The 13,998-nt window shown below is 45.8% G+C and overlaps 1 protein-coding gene across 1 annotated transcript in view; it reads right to left on the bottom strand.

Annotated features, from left to right (window-relative positions):
- CFAP54 (cilia and flagella associated protein 54) overlaps positions 1 to 13,430 on the bottom strand; it is a 394,557-nt gene extending 381,127 nt beyond the window's left edge. The window contains exons 1-5 of the mRNA XM_066591462.1: positions 13,221 to 13,430; positions 8,065 to 8,170; positions 6,060 to 6,203; positions 2,869 to 3,040; positions 2,629 to 2,687 (exon numbers count right to left, since the gene is read on the bottom strand). Coding sequence (XP_066447559.1) covers positions 2,629 to 2,687; positions 2,869 to 3,040; positions 6,060 to 6,203; positions 8,065 to 8,170; positions 13,221 to 13,375 — 636 coding nt within the window. The 5' untranslated portion in view covers positions 13,376 to 13,430. The remainder of the gene's footprint in view (positions 1 to 2,628; positions 2,688 to 2,868; positions 3,041 to 6,059; positions 6,204 to 8,064; positions 8,171 to 13,220) is intronic.
- Positions 13,431 to 13,998: the final 568 nt, after the last annotated feature.

Below are 13,998 nucleotides of genomic sequence, written 5' to 3'. Positions count from 1 at the left end.
GTTTTTCCACTGGGTTTTCCTTTCTATTTCTGAAAACAAGAAAAATAAAACTGGTTGCGCCTTTATACGGACTGAGTGAGCAGCAGTGTCTTTGCCGACCTCTCCATGCAGACAGACATTGCCACTATATAGTGTATATACATGAGAAGTGTTCTCCTCCTCTTTCCCCCAACTAGGTGCTTTGTAAATTATTTGGTTTCACACTTCTCAATTAGAGATGAGCGAACGTACTCGGTAAGGGCGATTTCGCAATCGAGCACCGCGATTTTCGAGTACTTCACTACTCGGGTGAAAAGTACTCAGGTGCACAGTGATGCATAACTTGCACCAGTAGTTCAAGACAAAATCAAAACTTTATCTTAAAGGACTTCTTTCATTAAGAAAAAAAATTCTACACTCACCTTTTCCTCCCCAGGCAGTCTACTTACATCATCTTCTCCCCACCGATCTTCTGTCTCCTGCAGTCCCCCGTGCCCACCTTCCCCGCGTCATATCACCTCCAGCTGGCTGATTCTTCTACTTCCTATGACGTTACGTACATTCACAGGCAGTCTTCTTCCTGGCTGACAATGTACACTATGTCACTGGTTCACAGTCTAGCAGGGAGTGCCGAGCAATTGCAGAGACTGTGCATGTGCACTGTCTCTGCAATAGATTAGCATTCCTTCCTAGCCAGTGAACACTACGTCACAGGGAAGTGGCCTTCACTGACCTGCAGGAAGAAGAATGCAAGGAATGCAGGCTTTATAACAAGAAGAAGAGGATCCGGACGGCCAGAGGTGAGGTGATCTGAGGACTGGAGAAGATCAGCGAGGAGAAGATGCGGTAAGAAGGCTGCATGGGGAGAAATAGGTGCGTATAGAATTTTTTTCTTTTTTTCATTAACGAAACCCCTTTAAAGGGGTTGTCTCGCGAAAGCAAGTGGGGTTAAGCACTTCTGCATGGCCATATTAATGCACTTTGTAATATACATCATGCATTAAATATGAGCCATACAGAAGTTATTCACTTACCTTCCCTGCGCTGGCGTCCCCGTCTCCATGGCTCCGTCTAACTTCAGCGTCTAATCGCCCGATTAGACGCGCTTGCGCAGTAGGGTCTTCTGCCTTCGGGTCTATCCGGCAGCAGCGGCGTTCTGGCTCCGCCCCCTTCTACGCGTCATCACGTAGCTCCGCCCCGTCACGTGTGCCGATTCCAGCCAATCAGGAGGCTAGAATCGGCACACGTGACGGGGCGGAGCTACGTGATGACGCATAGAAGGGGCGGAGCCAGAACGCCGCTGCTGCCGGACAGACCCGAGGGCAGAAGACTCTTCTGCGCAAGCGCGTCTAATCAGGCGATTAGACGCTGAAGTTAGACGGAGCCATGGAGACGGGGACGCCAGCGCAGGGAAGGTAAGTGAATAACTTCTGTATGGCTCATATTTAATGCACGATGTATATTACAAAGTGCATTAATATGGCCATACAGAAGTGCTTAACCCCACTTGCTTTCGCGAGACAACCCCTTTAAGTTTTTTGTCTCCTGGACAAAATATAAAAATCACAGAAAGGGAAAAATAAAACAGACAAAAAAAATTCACAGAAAGCAGCCATGTACTTACTGATACAAAAGGACAGGTATATACGCCATGCATCCCTCAACATGCAGTCAGCCAGACTGCTAAATGGAGGAGCAAATAACACACGTTGAGGACACTGATAAAACAGCCACTCACAACCCCTCCTTATAGTGAGGGGGGCAGCTGCTTAATGCTTATTCCCACACACAAGAGTAAATACAGGGTGTCAGGCCACATGATACGTGTAGTGCACCATGCAGGCTTACAACCTATTAGTGACGCCATATTTAAATCCAGCAGGCTCCACTGGCACTTTGAGCTCCCCCACTGTTCAAAGCCACACTGCATGTAACTAAAAAATACCGATAAAATATTGGTATAGGTATTGGTCAATATTTTGGCTAAAATAAGTATTCACACGCCAGCGTCAAAGGTCCTCACTTATTGTGGGCCCCTACACTAAAAATCACAGAAAGGGCAATATAAAACAGACAAAAAAATTACAAAAAACAGCCATATACTTACTGATATACTGATACAAGACGGCAAGCACATACACCACTAATCAAAATATAACATTGAACAAATCTCAGTTTGAGAAGCAATGATTTAGATTTACTAATACTCCTTTTTAGGGTGAATGCACATGGGTGGGAATTCTGCTGTGAGATTTCCCGCAGAATTTACGCCCGTGCACGCTGCCATAGGATTGCATGGGTTTATGCAATCCTATGCAGACAACCAAACACAGCATGGCCTATTTCTGTGCGATGCTCGCACATAAACGTCACCTCTGACGCGCCGGCTCTGCTCTGTGCATGTTCCGGATGGGCGGCAGCTGGCACATAACAGAGCGGAGGAGACGCCGGAGAAGGTGAGCGGCGGGGGCACGGCTTGCATCCTGTTGCAAGAATTCTCGCAGCTGGATTTGACTTGGCGGTCTGCACGAGGACTTACTTTATTAGATATGATCACTATATTAAGCTATAGATCCTCCATACGCTTCTAGTAAGAAATATCAGTTTTTATAATATATGACAACTATTGATCTACTGATAACCTCTTACCTGTGATGACCGCCCCAATGCCATTAAATGTCTGCATATGTTGTATATGTGAAGACTTCCTAAATGCAGATAAAGAAATATAATTATTAGCTTATGAATAAGCAGACATCTAAAATAGCAGAACACTAGAAGAACACAGTATACAAACACCAACAGTGAGACCGTCTGTGTTCCGGAATTATGTAATTACTGAAAATTTACTTTAAGTCACCAACTGAGTTGGTTTTACACTGAACATACCATTAAAAATTAACCAGCAAAGATGTTCTTGCGGGAGGACAACTTGCATGATGAGCTGAAGAAAAGACAGAATATTCAGGCATTTCTTCACTGATTCTGCATTTTGGAGACTGGCATCATTGGTCTTTACCAACTGATACATGCAAATGCATCTTCCTTGCAGGGCATGGAACTGAAATGTAAACACATATAACATATAATTCTTAGTGCTTCTACCAAAACATTCACACTAAACTGCAGTCTACTGGGATAACAGCCTCAGCCAATCAGGAGGAGAGGAAGCAACAACACAGCAGTAATTCTGTAGCTTGCGGACTACTAGTCATTTACATAATAGCATATACAGGATCATGGAACGCCTGATGTCTACTTGTTATTATGGAAATACTGAAATTGTTAGATTTCCTAAACTTGAATAGTTTATTAGATAAGGGTTTGTTTACAGTGTAAACAGCAAGAATTTCTGCAACAGAGAAAAGAATTCTGTGTGACGGATGGTGTTACAATAAAGTACAGTCTACTAGGGTATCCACAGTCAACAATTCATGAATCCCTACTGGAGAAGCTAAACTAATTAGCCATACGGGAGTACAGCTCATTTCTAATTTCCAGAATACAGGGTTTTATAGATGAAACTGGCTGCCGCTCTTCAGGATTATACAGAGATCAGTGCACTACGTCTCTCTAATGGCACTCTGGCACATCATTTGTGGAGGTTTATTCTTGTGCCAACCACAGACCGACTGAGGCTACTTTCACATCTGTTAGGGCTCAGTCCAGGGTCTCGGTCTCTCTGCTCCATTTTGGGAGAAGGTGAAATAAAATGAATCTTTTTTCCCAATTAATTTCAATGAGGTTTTAAAAAAAGGACAGCAAACAGAAAGGGCTGCTGCACACGACCGGGTTGGATTCCGGATGCGTGATCCCACTGCAGAATCTGACCCTGTGCCCGGCTGGTGACCCAGCATACCAGTCTTCTTTTTTTCTTATCTGTACTGTGGATAGTTTGGACAGCTCGCCGTCGGACATATGCAGTACAGATTTCCGCACGCCATCACTAGGCGATGACTCGGAATTCGCGACCTGTCCACAATGTTATCTGCGGGCGGGCCACGGGTCGGACGGCTTCCATTGACTTCAATGGAAGCAGTCTGTGCGGTAACAGCACAAAAAGAGTGCTTGGTGCGGTTTTTTGTTTGTTTTTTTTTCTTTCGTGAGCAGAAAATCGCAATTGATTACCGCTTGTGTGCATGAGTTTTTAACATTAAAAAGTCCCACTGACATTTGTGTTAAAAAAAACACAGCGATATTGCGTGAAAAACAACGTGCAAGAAAAATGCAAGTGTGGAAGAGCCCTTTGGGTGGAAAAATAATGCTACAGACTGCGCAAGAACAATATTGGGCCTCGCAATGCTTCTGAAAAGTCCTGGGTGCGAGGTGTTTTCACTAGGAAACAGGCTTGCATCACAGCAGGGCTGAAGGAATCCCCTGCCACAGCTGTGACAGCCGCCGCAGGAGATCGCCATCTTCTCCCATTGATTTCAATGGGCCTGGCGCTGCCGCCAGCCCCATTGAAAATGATGGTTGATATCACCAAAAGAAAGAAAATACTGTGATTTGTTTTCTGCATTGCAAATGTGAATGAACCCATTTAAAAGAATTGGTTTCATATTTGTGCAAGATTTGTGCGTCTCGCAATGCAGAAATCTTGCACGATTTTATCGCCAGTGTGAAGAAGCCCTAACATGTTGTTCCTTCCCTTCTCAGCAGCTGCAGTGTGTTATGAACAGCTCTGTGTCCCTGCTAGTGCAAAGCACATTCATGCACACCTCAGATGCTGCAAGCACTTGCTAATTATAGGGGTATTCCAATCTCAGCTTTTCATGGATGAAATGAAAAACTGTAGCCGTTTCCGTAACTCCCATTCACTTCAAAGAGGGTTAAGAAAAAGCATAAGGCTGCCCCTCTTGACTGTTGCAGTAACAGCTGGTGATATGGTTGGGAAACACCCACAATTTACCAACTCGGCTATAAAAACAGCCTTGCATCACTTCGGAGATGTAAAGAACCTCCGTCTAGGCTGTCAGCTGCGGCGGAGGTTCGTGAAGTTTCGCCCACTGTTTTCAATAGCACTTTGCACATGGAGCGATGCTGTTGCTGGCCCCATTGAAAACAATGGGTGGTGTGATGCAAGAGCCCGCACAAGATAGGACATGCCACAATTTGATTCCCGCATCGCGGTGCTGTGCAGGAAAACAAAAATAATAAAAAAATTGCTCATGACTATGACCCCCATTCAAAAGAATGGGGTTCATATTTGTGCGTCTCGCAACACACAAATCTTGCGCAATTTTCTTGCCCATGTGAAGCCGGTCTAAAGGTGCAGGTGTTTTATATCAATCAATAGTGTACAGGAGACTCCCTCTTAGGCCTCATGTCCACTGGGAAAATCAGGCCCGCTACGGATTCTCCATGGAGAATCCGTAGCGGGTCCCTTCTGCCCCGCGGACATGATGCCAAAAAAATCAGAATAAACTCACCTGCAGCAGTCCGTGCGTGTCTTCCTTCTGTCGTGGCCGGATCTTCTTTCTTTGGCCCGGCGGATGTGCTTGACACGTCCCCGGGCACATCCGCCGGGCCGAAGAAAGACGTTTCCAGCCACGAAGGAAGGAAGACCTGCATCGCCCGGAGCAGGTGAGTTTAATTCAGGTGCGGGTCTCCTGCAGATCTGGACGGCTTCCATAGGCTTCAATAGAAGCCTGCGGGAGCCGTCCCCGCGGGAGCCCCGCGCCTGAATGGAGCATGTCCGTATTTAACTACCTGCGGGTGTCTAATGCATCCCTATGGGGCGCGGATCCGCGTGCAGGAAAAACACTGCGGATTTTAAATCTGAATTTGCCCGTGGACATGAGGCCTTACTCTTGCAAAACATTCAGCAGAACACCAGAATCAAAAACTCCTGCTGGAACCATTCAGTTCCATGAATAGTCACTCTTTGATGACTACTAATATTTTTTACCATTTACAGTATATCCTATATATAGTGGACATTTGCTAAGCAGGGTCTAAGCAGGCACTGTTTAACTATCACATTATATATAGTGCCCTGCTTTCATTATACAATTAAAAGTCATATGTTTTCTTACTTTACAGACAATTTTGCAGCCTCTATTTAGAGCAGCTATACGTACCGTCAGACCAGATTTTTCGTCATCTGTTCCATTTGGAAAAAAAGTACATTTGAATTGTTCCACATCTAAAATAGTATCAATATCCAGGGAACAAAACTGTTCCAGGTACCTCCCGTAGCAGTAGAAGAGCGCCAGCTTATATTCCTGAAAGTGAATCGTGAGAGAATGTAACTTAGCAACTGTATATTTCTATCAGTCAGTGATCTGATCCAGGTCATCGGTAAGGCTTTTTCTCCTAGCTAACAGAAATGCACAACAGGAGGAGTTGTCCAAGATTAGTAAAACATGCCTGCTTTCTTCCAGAAACAGCACCACCCTTGTCCATAGGTTATATGTAGTATTGCAATGCCAAACCACTGGTGTGCAAAAGGCTGAGCTGCAATACCAGACACAACTGGTGGACAGGGGCGGTGACATTTTGTGAAGAAAGCAGTCATCTTTTTCTAATTTTGGACAATCCCTTTAAGGGGCATTACTGCTTTTTTCCTGATGACCTATTCTCAGAATAAATATTTGATTGACCAGGATGCACCGCTCGGGATCTTCAGCGATCAGCTGATCGTCCAGCATGCTGTCAGCACAGCAGGGCCAGATGGCATTATCGGGGTTGGAGCAGGAAGTCTAACAGGCAGCTTTGTTCCCACTAAAATCAATGGGAGCAGTCACCTATTACACTTCCAGCTCCGACCCCGATGCAGAGCGGAAAGTCTAATAGGAGGCACTGCTCCCATTCATTTCAACGTGAGTGAAGCCGCCTATTAGGCTTCCTGCTCCGACCCCAATGACATCTGGCTCCTGAGGATAGGTCATTAATAATAAAAGTTTGCAAGCCCCCTTTAAACAGCTAATGGGATGTGCTTAAAATATTTCTCTAGAAACCTCACTGCTCCCCTAGGAATATATCAGTGGTGGAGAAACCTAGACCAGGATTGACTATTTGTAAAAGGGCACCCTTAAGTGAGAGATACTAAGTCTTATAACACTCCGTCTGACCAAGCATTAGCAACCACTATTATCATATCCACACTATGAACTAAGAACTCCCTGAGCTCTTTGAAGTAAAACACATAAGATTTTGGGGATGCTTTGAAATTTTGGTGGCACTTCTAACTTAAAAGCTTGCTATATCAGTGTTAGGTACAGAGTACTTGAGGTTTTTAACAGATAAGACCACAAACCAACAATTTGTACAACCAGATGATATATATCATTCCATCACTCTCTGCCTACGTCCTTGGTTTATGGGCATATACTTACGGTGGCGATTTGTGTTGCATTTGTAGATAATTTATTTTTGAAATGTATTTTAGACATAATTAGGCCTCCCTCACACATAGACACGTTAAAGCGTTGTGATTTTGCTTTCGCCTTCGTCCGTAGCTCCCTACGACCGACAGCATCTTTTAGCGCACCCCATTATTGTGATGGGTGACGATCTGCGCTAAATGGCCGAAGATAGAACAGACAGCGCTCGTAAATCACTGCGCTGGAAAGAATGCAAGTCTGTGAGGCCCCATTGATTTCAATGGGAGTGTTACACCGAGATTACCACTGCGTTCAAAACGCCGCATTAATCACGGTAAAAACCGCCTGTGTGAGGGGGACCTAAGAGTAAGAATAAAGTGTTTGAAGAATTATTATTTAGCCAGTCACAATAAAGTTATGCTGGGATAGAATGAAAGTCTGCAGAGATCTATCACTTCCACTCCATACTTCCTTTTGACCATAAAAGTCTAACTTCCTATATTTTCATTGCCAAAGAATGTGTGATCTAACACTAGTGAATGGAGTGAATCACACACATTATTCATCAATATGTCAAGAATAGCACACTGCCGGATGATTCATTCTCAAGGTAATGTTACATTCATGCTGTGATCCTAACCTGTTAGGCTGATTGCTGCATGAGCTCTTTAATATTACCGTCAGCCAGGAATCACGGCAACAAGCAGAGGTAAAATACTGCAAAACGTTCCAGCTTCACCCATGAATAACCTTGACTTACTCTGATCTGAACGAGGCTATCTCCAACCTTAAGGAGCTTTTCTTGGTAATACCACTCTGGCAGTCGGGGTTTATACTTGACCCATATATGAAACAAAGTACTGGATCTAGAGAAACAACAAAAATATGTGAAACTGCAAGTCGTTGCTCAATATTATACCACAGGAACAATAACATTCAAATATCGTAAGAGAGATTTTCTAGAACTGGTGATTTATGAAGCCGAACATAAATATGCCAGCAAAAGTGTAGTTTTAGAAAGACTGAATAGACTACATACAAATACATTACTGTGTGCATTGCCGAAACGTTACACCAAAGTCTCCTCGAATATTCCAATTCTCCTAAATTTAATTTTAGCTGCTTATTTGTTCTTACGGGAAAAATATATAAAGAAAACAGTATTTTTGAGACTAGAAAATAAACTGTATGAAAAAGAAATAGCAGAAACGGGGATACGATTGAGAACCAAGGCAGAAGGATAAGGGAGAAGGTCCTATAAGAAAAACTCTAATAGTCCCCACTTCTATTTACTTGTTGTTGCCACTTCAAACTTTTACACCTCAAAATCTTGCAGCGTACGCCTCTTGCAAGGAAGCCGGGACAGAAATATCTTGAGTTTTGTTGCAGTAGCTTTTTAGTGACTTTTTTCCTTCTAAAGGCCACATACTTTGCATGGATTGCACCCCGTGAGAGGACGAAGCCATTACACCATGGAAGAATCATCAGTTTGGATTTACTTTATATACTGGATGTGCTTATTGAGTCATAGCTCAGTACATCAAGTCAAGTAGTCTGGTGGGATTCCATACTGGTAAATACACAAACAGGCTCCCTATATGGAAGGGGTTGTACTAAAAATGACTCATAGGATAGGTGATAAAAGCCTGATTGGTGGAAGTCTCACTATTGAGACCCCCATCTAACCAAGAATGGGGGTCCCATGTCCACCTCTTCTTCTTGTAGCTGCACTCAATCAAGCAGTGGTTGTGCATGGGCGGTGCTGCTCCATTCATCTCAATGGGGCTTAGGGAAATAGCCAAGCAATCTGGCAGTACCAATGAGAATAAAGCTGGGCGCAAATGTGTGACCGCTGATCCATTTAATCTCCTCTTACTGTATGGGGTGCAGCGAGCTGACATTAAGGAGGAGAAGGGGACATGGGTCCCTCATTCTCTGCACTCATTGGGGTCTCAGTGATGAGGCCCCACCGATCAGTCTTTTATCAAGGATACTCTAGATAGGTGAGAACAGTTGTTTTTGGTACAGCGCCTTAAAGATGGCATTTACACAGTACAATTATCGTTCAGATTCCTGCATCTCGTAGGGATCTGAACAATTATCGTTATGTGTAAATGCATGCCCGACTGAACCGCGAACACGAAGTCTTTCATTTCTTGTTTGTTCTTCAGTTTCTACATTGAAGAAAACTGAACATTTTGTTCCGTGTAAACAGTCTGTCATTCACTTATGAGCGACTGCCTGCTTACTGTGAATGGAGGCGAGCGGGTCAGAATGATCCCTGGACACTCCGCCTCCATTCAGTAAGCAATGCTTGTCGCTGTCTAAAAGCACAGGAGCAATTATTACTGGGATGTCCTGTTGGGCACCTCTTGCCTCCCAGATCACCCCATGTAAAAGCCCCCTTAGGCTGGGTTCCCTCAGGGCAGATTTGCCGCGGTTTTGCCGTGGTTTTTCCGTTGCGGTTTTGCCGCAGAAGAACTGCTTCAGCGGCAAAACCGCTTCAAAGGTTAATTTGGGCTTGCGGATTTTCGCAAGCGTTTTTTTCCGCAGCGCTTTTTTACTTTTTGCCGCGTATTTGGTGCGGTTTTGCCTGCGTCCATAGAGGTCTATCGACAAAAAAGCGCTGCGGAAAAGACAGAAGAATGAACATGCTGCATCTTTTAAAACCGCGACGCAGTTGCATTTCCGCACTGCGGCTGTGCGGAAAAAATACGTCCTGTGAGAACAGCTTTTTGGCAACTCTCATCTGTGCTGTATTGCACTGCAAACGCAGCAGATTTGCCGTAGTGCGGATATGCAACAGCAATCCGCGGCAAAACCGCCCTGTGTGACCCCAGCCTAAGTAATAAGTGTTGTTGACAGATTTTGTGTAGAAATTCTGCTAGGGTCCCAAAACGAGCGTTTTTATGCAGCTATTGGAACTGCGTTGGAAAATCACGACCATGTGAAGCATTGGATTCCAATGCACTCATTCATATGAGCCATTTTCGGTCGCGTAAAAAAACTGTGCCGTCGAAATGAAAATCAATAAATTTTTTTTAAAAATCGGCGACCGTTTTCGATCACGCTGCTTAAAAAGATAGATCTTGACCTATCTTTTACTGAGAAACGCTGGAAGCTCCCTTAGGGTGCGGGCAGACGAGCGTAGGCGTATTTACGTTCGCACGAGCGCAACGTATAATCGCCCGAGCGATCGTTTTTCACCGATCACGACCAGAGCTAGAAAGCGTATTTTCGTTTGTTCCTACTTTGCAAACGGTCTTTTCGGCGATCGAATATGCGTTGGCGCGTATTTCGGTCGCATATGTTCCGTTTTTTTTCGAATTGCTGTTTTTACGCGCCGTAAAATCGCCCATGTGAACGATTACATTCGAAACCATTGCCTCAGATGGTCACGTATATACGTTTGGTCGCAAAAACGCGCCGTTTATGCGCTCGTCTGCCCGCACCCTTAGGGTGCATTCACACGAACGTATATCGGCTCGGGTTTCACGCCGATATACGTTGTCCTCGTGTGCAGGGGGGGAGGATGGAAGAGCCAGGGCCAGGAACTGAGGCTCCCGCCCCCTCTCTGCCTCCTCTCCGCCCCTCTGCACTATTTGCAATGGGGAGAGGCGGGACGGGGGTGGGGCTAATTCCAGGACTTTAGCCCCACCCCCGTCCCGCCTCCTCATTGCAAATAGTGCAGAGGGGCGGAGAGGAGGCAGAGAGGGGGCGGGAGCCTCAGTTCCTGCTTCTGGCTCTTCCATCCTCCCCCCCCCTGCACCCGAGGACAACGTATATCGGCTCGGCGTGAAACCTGAGCCGATGTACGTTCGTGTGAATGCACCCTTAAGGATCCTTTTAGACGAGCCAATTATCGTTTTAACGAGCGATCAAGTGAATGATGTCACCGCTGACTCGTTTACACTTGGGAAGTCTGTTTAGACAGGCAAATGCATTGTTGGCTCGTTCAAACGAGTCGTTCAGTCCCAGTATAAGTGAATGAGAACGACTGAACGACCGCTGGTTAAACCGAACGATAAGAGAATGAGTCAACGATGGTTTTTATGGCTGCATGTAATGTCGACTAACGAGAAGCGAATGATTCTCATTCGTCGTTCAGCTGTCTATTGTTTGGATGATTTTGCACAATTCTCGTTAGTCATTCAGTCGTTAGCTCACATTTAGACATAACTATAACGGCTCATTTTCGTTCGTTTGAGTGAATTCTGAGCGACAATCGTTACATGTAAACAGGCCATTAGATCAGATCTGAGCTTCTGCTTTGCTAGAAGGATAGGGTATTCTACCGTACGGACTCTTTCACATGGGTGTTGCGACTTTTGGCCGCCTGCATCGCATCGCATGAATGAAAGAAAGACGCATTTTATCGCCCATCCACATGGTTGGATGCAGCGTATATACACGCCGCAGCCTGGAATTTCGTCGGCCAGGTGAGAGAGTTTACCAGCTCAAGCTGCTGTTAAGTCCCTCCCCCCTCCCCTTTCCCGCAGCTCCCATAGGCTTCTATGGGAGCTGTGGCTCACTGCAGCCAAAAGATAGGGCAACACCTATCTTTTTCGGTCGCGTGTAAAAGCGGAGGGCGGGAATCCACAGCATATGTGCTATCTTTTCCCTCCAGCTGATTTTACGTGCTGAAAAATCACCCATCTGAACAAATACATTGGGATTCAATGCTTCAGATGGTCGCAAAATAGCCACGATAAAACATTAGTGTGAATTAGGCCTGAGATATGACATGAGAAACAGAGGTAAGTCTTTGTGCACCCGATGACCCCATTTCGAGCTTCAAGTGAATCTCACAAGTTGTGTACTGCAATACATCAAACACAGAAATATAAATACCGCCTTCCAGTACTACATCGGAAGTATCAATTACTGCGCGGTCAGAAGTTACGTGGATGGCATCCGTACGGGGTTTTTAAATAGCCTTTAATTCACAATAGCCTGTAGAATAGTCATGCCTTAGCAGCTAAAGCCAAGCTCTCTACATTGAGCTCCACAGTCTGGCCCTGTAAGGGCACTAAATATCTACTTCTCATGAAGGAGTTACTTATTCTGCCAACTGGGTGCTCAGACTGAGGCCGGTCTCACCACCGGATTTCAGTTGCAGAATCCGGAGACGATCCGCAGTATTACGCACACATTGAAATAATAGCACATTCACATATCCGCTGATATGAGGGGATAGCGATCTCTGCGAGTGGATTTAAAATTGCAGCATGTTCTATTTCCCTGCGGACTGCCCACGGACAGCTTCCACTGAAATCCATGGCAGCCGTTCGACCCGCAGCCCATCCGTAATTGACTTTGTGGATAGGAGGCGGGTACCCACGTCATCGCCTAGCGACGGCACGGGTAAAACTAATTTTAAAAATCTGAACTGCGCATGAGCGATGGCGAGCACATGCGGTCATCTGCAATACAGAATTGTGAAGGTACGCAGGGTCGCCAGCCAGGGTCAGTGCCAGATTCTGCTCCGGGCTCCCACGTGGAATCCGGATCGCCCGTGTGAGACCGGCCTGAGAGAGAGCTGGCATATGGGCAGCATGGGGTATGGGTAACTGGACAACCCCTTTAAGCCCGGGGTTTGGCGCAGGCTAAAGCGCAGCGGCGTCCGGCAGGACCCCATTGATTATAATGGTATTCGCCGGGTTTCCAGGATGGAAGCATGCAGCTTGCGCTATTTTTTCTGTGATTTCATGCCACAACTACATCAGCGAAGACAAGCAGATGTGAACGGGGCCTAATAGACCAGCCGCGGCGTCTCCAGCTCAGGGCGTGCTGGGACTTGTAGTTCCACCACAGTTTGAAGCCCCTCGCATGTATTATAGCACACATCACACCACTGCATGTTATGCAGTAATACTCAGATTTGTTGCAGTGCTACTGCACAGAGGGACGTGTTACCCCCTCCTGCGGTCCTGCTGTGGGGCTCCTCCAGGGGGCGCTCGCTGCAGTTTCTTCATAAATCCAAGAAACTCCTTGATTTCATTCTCGAAGGTCGCTATAACGGGGTTCCTGTCGTCTATCTCCCCGTAGAAGGCGGCCGGCAGCGGCTCCATGCTGTACGTCAGCTCTGATATAGGAAGACCCGGTACACAGCAGCAGCGGCGGCGGCAGCGGTTACTAGGAGACCGTCTCCATAGAAACGAGGCACAGAACGTCGCACACAACGGGAGCTGCGTGACGACGCACGGCGCATGACGTCACGCGTTCTAAACTGCTGGAGTTTTGTCCCAGAGCCGGGGGGCGGGGCTGTGTGCTTCTCTGCAGGGGAATGCAGCTGATTGTTCTCTGTTATCAGCAGTTTAGTTCCCTGCAATGAGAAGGCTGACAGAAGTGTCAGAAAGATATCTGTTTCCAAGATCACTACTTTATCTCTCTTGCCATTAGTTCTGATCACCTGCCTAAACACCAGCATACATATACGGCTAGTTCCATTTTTGAAGGATCCATCAAAGCTGCTTTTAGACGGAACGATTATTGTTCAAAGAAGCAAAAGTTAATGATAATCGTTCGATCTAAACGCGGGCCACCGAATAATGAAAATCGTTAGTTTTTCTTTTGTCGTTAATTTTCTGCAGGCATAAAAATCCTCGTTGGCGTGTTCCCTTATCGTTCGGTTTAGCCAACACTCTTTCAGTCTTTCACGTTTGTTAACATAATGAATCTTTAAGACTGAGCA

The sequence above is a fragment of the Eleutherodactylus coqui genome, chromosome 2 (genome assembly GCF_035609145.1).
Source record: "Eleutherodactylus coqui strain aEleCoq1 chromosome 2, aEleCoq1.hap1, whole genome shotgun sequence".
In the NCBI taxonomy this organism is placed as follows: Eukaryota; Metazoa; Chordata; class Amphibia; order Anura; family Eleutherodactylidae; genus Eleutherodactylus; species Eleutherodactylus coqui.
The sequence above is the reverse complement of the archived record's forward strand: the minus strand, read 5'-3'. Positions and strand labels throughout refer to the sequence as shown.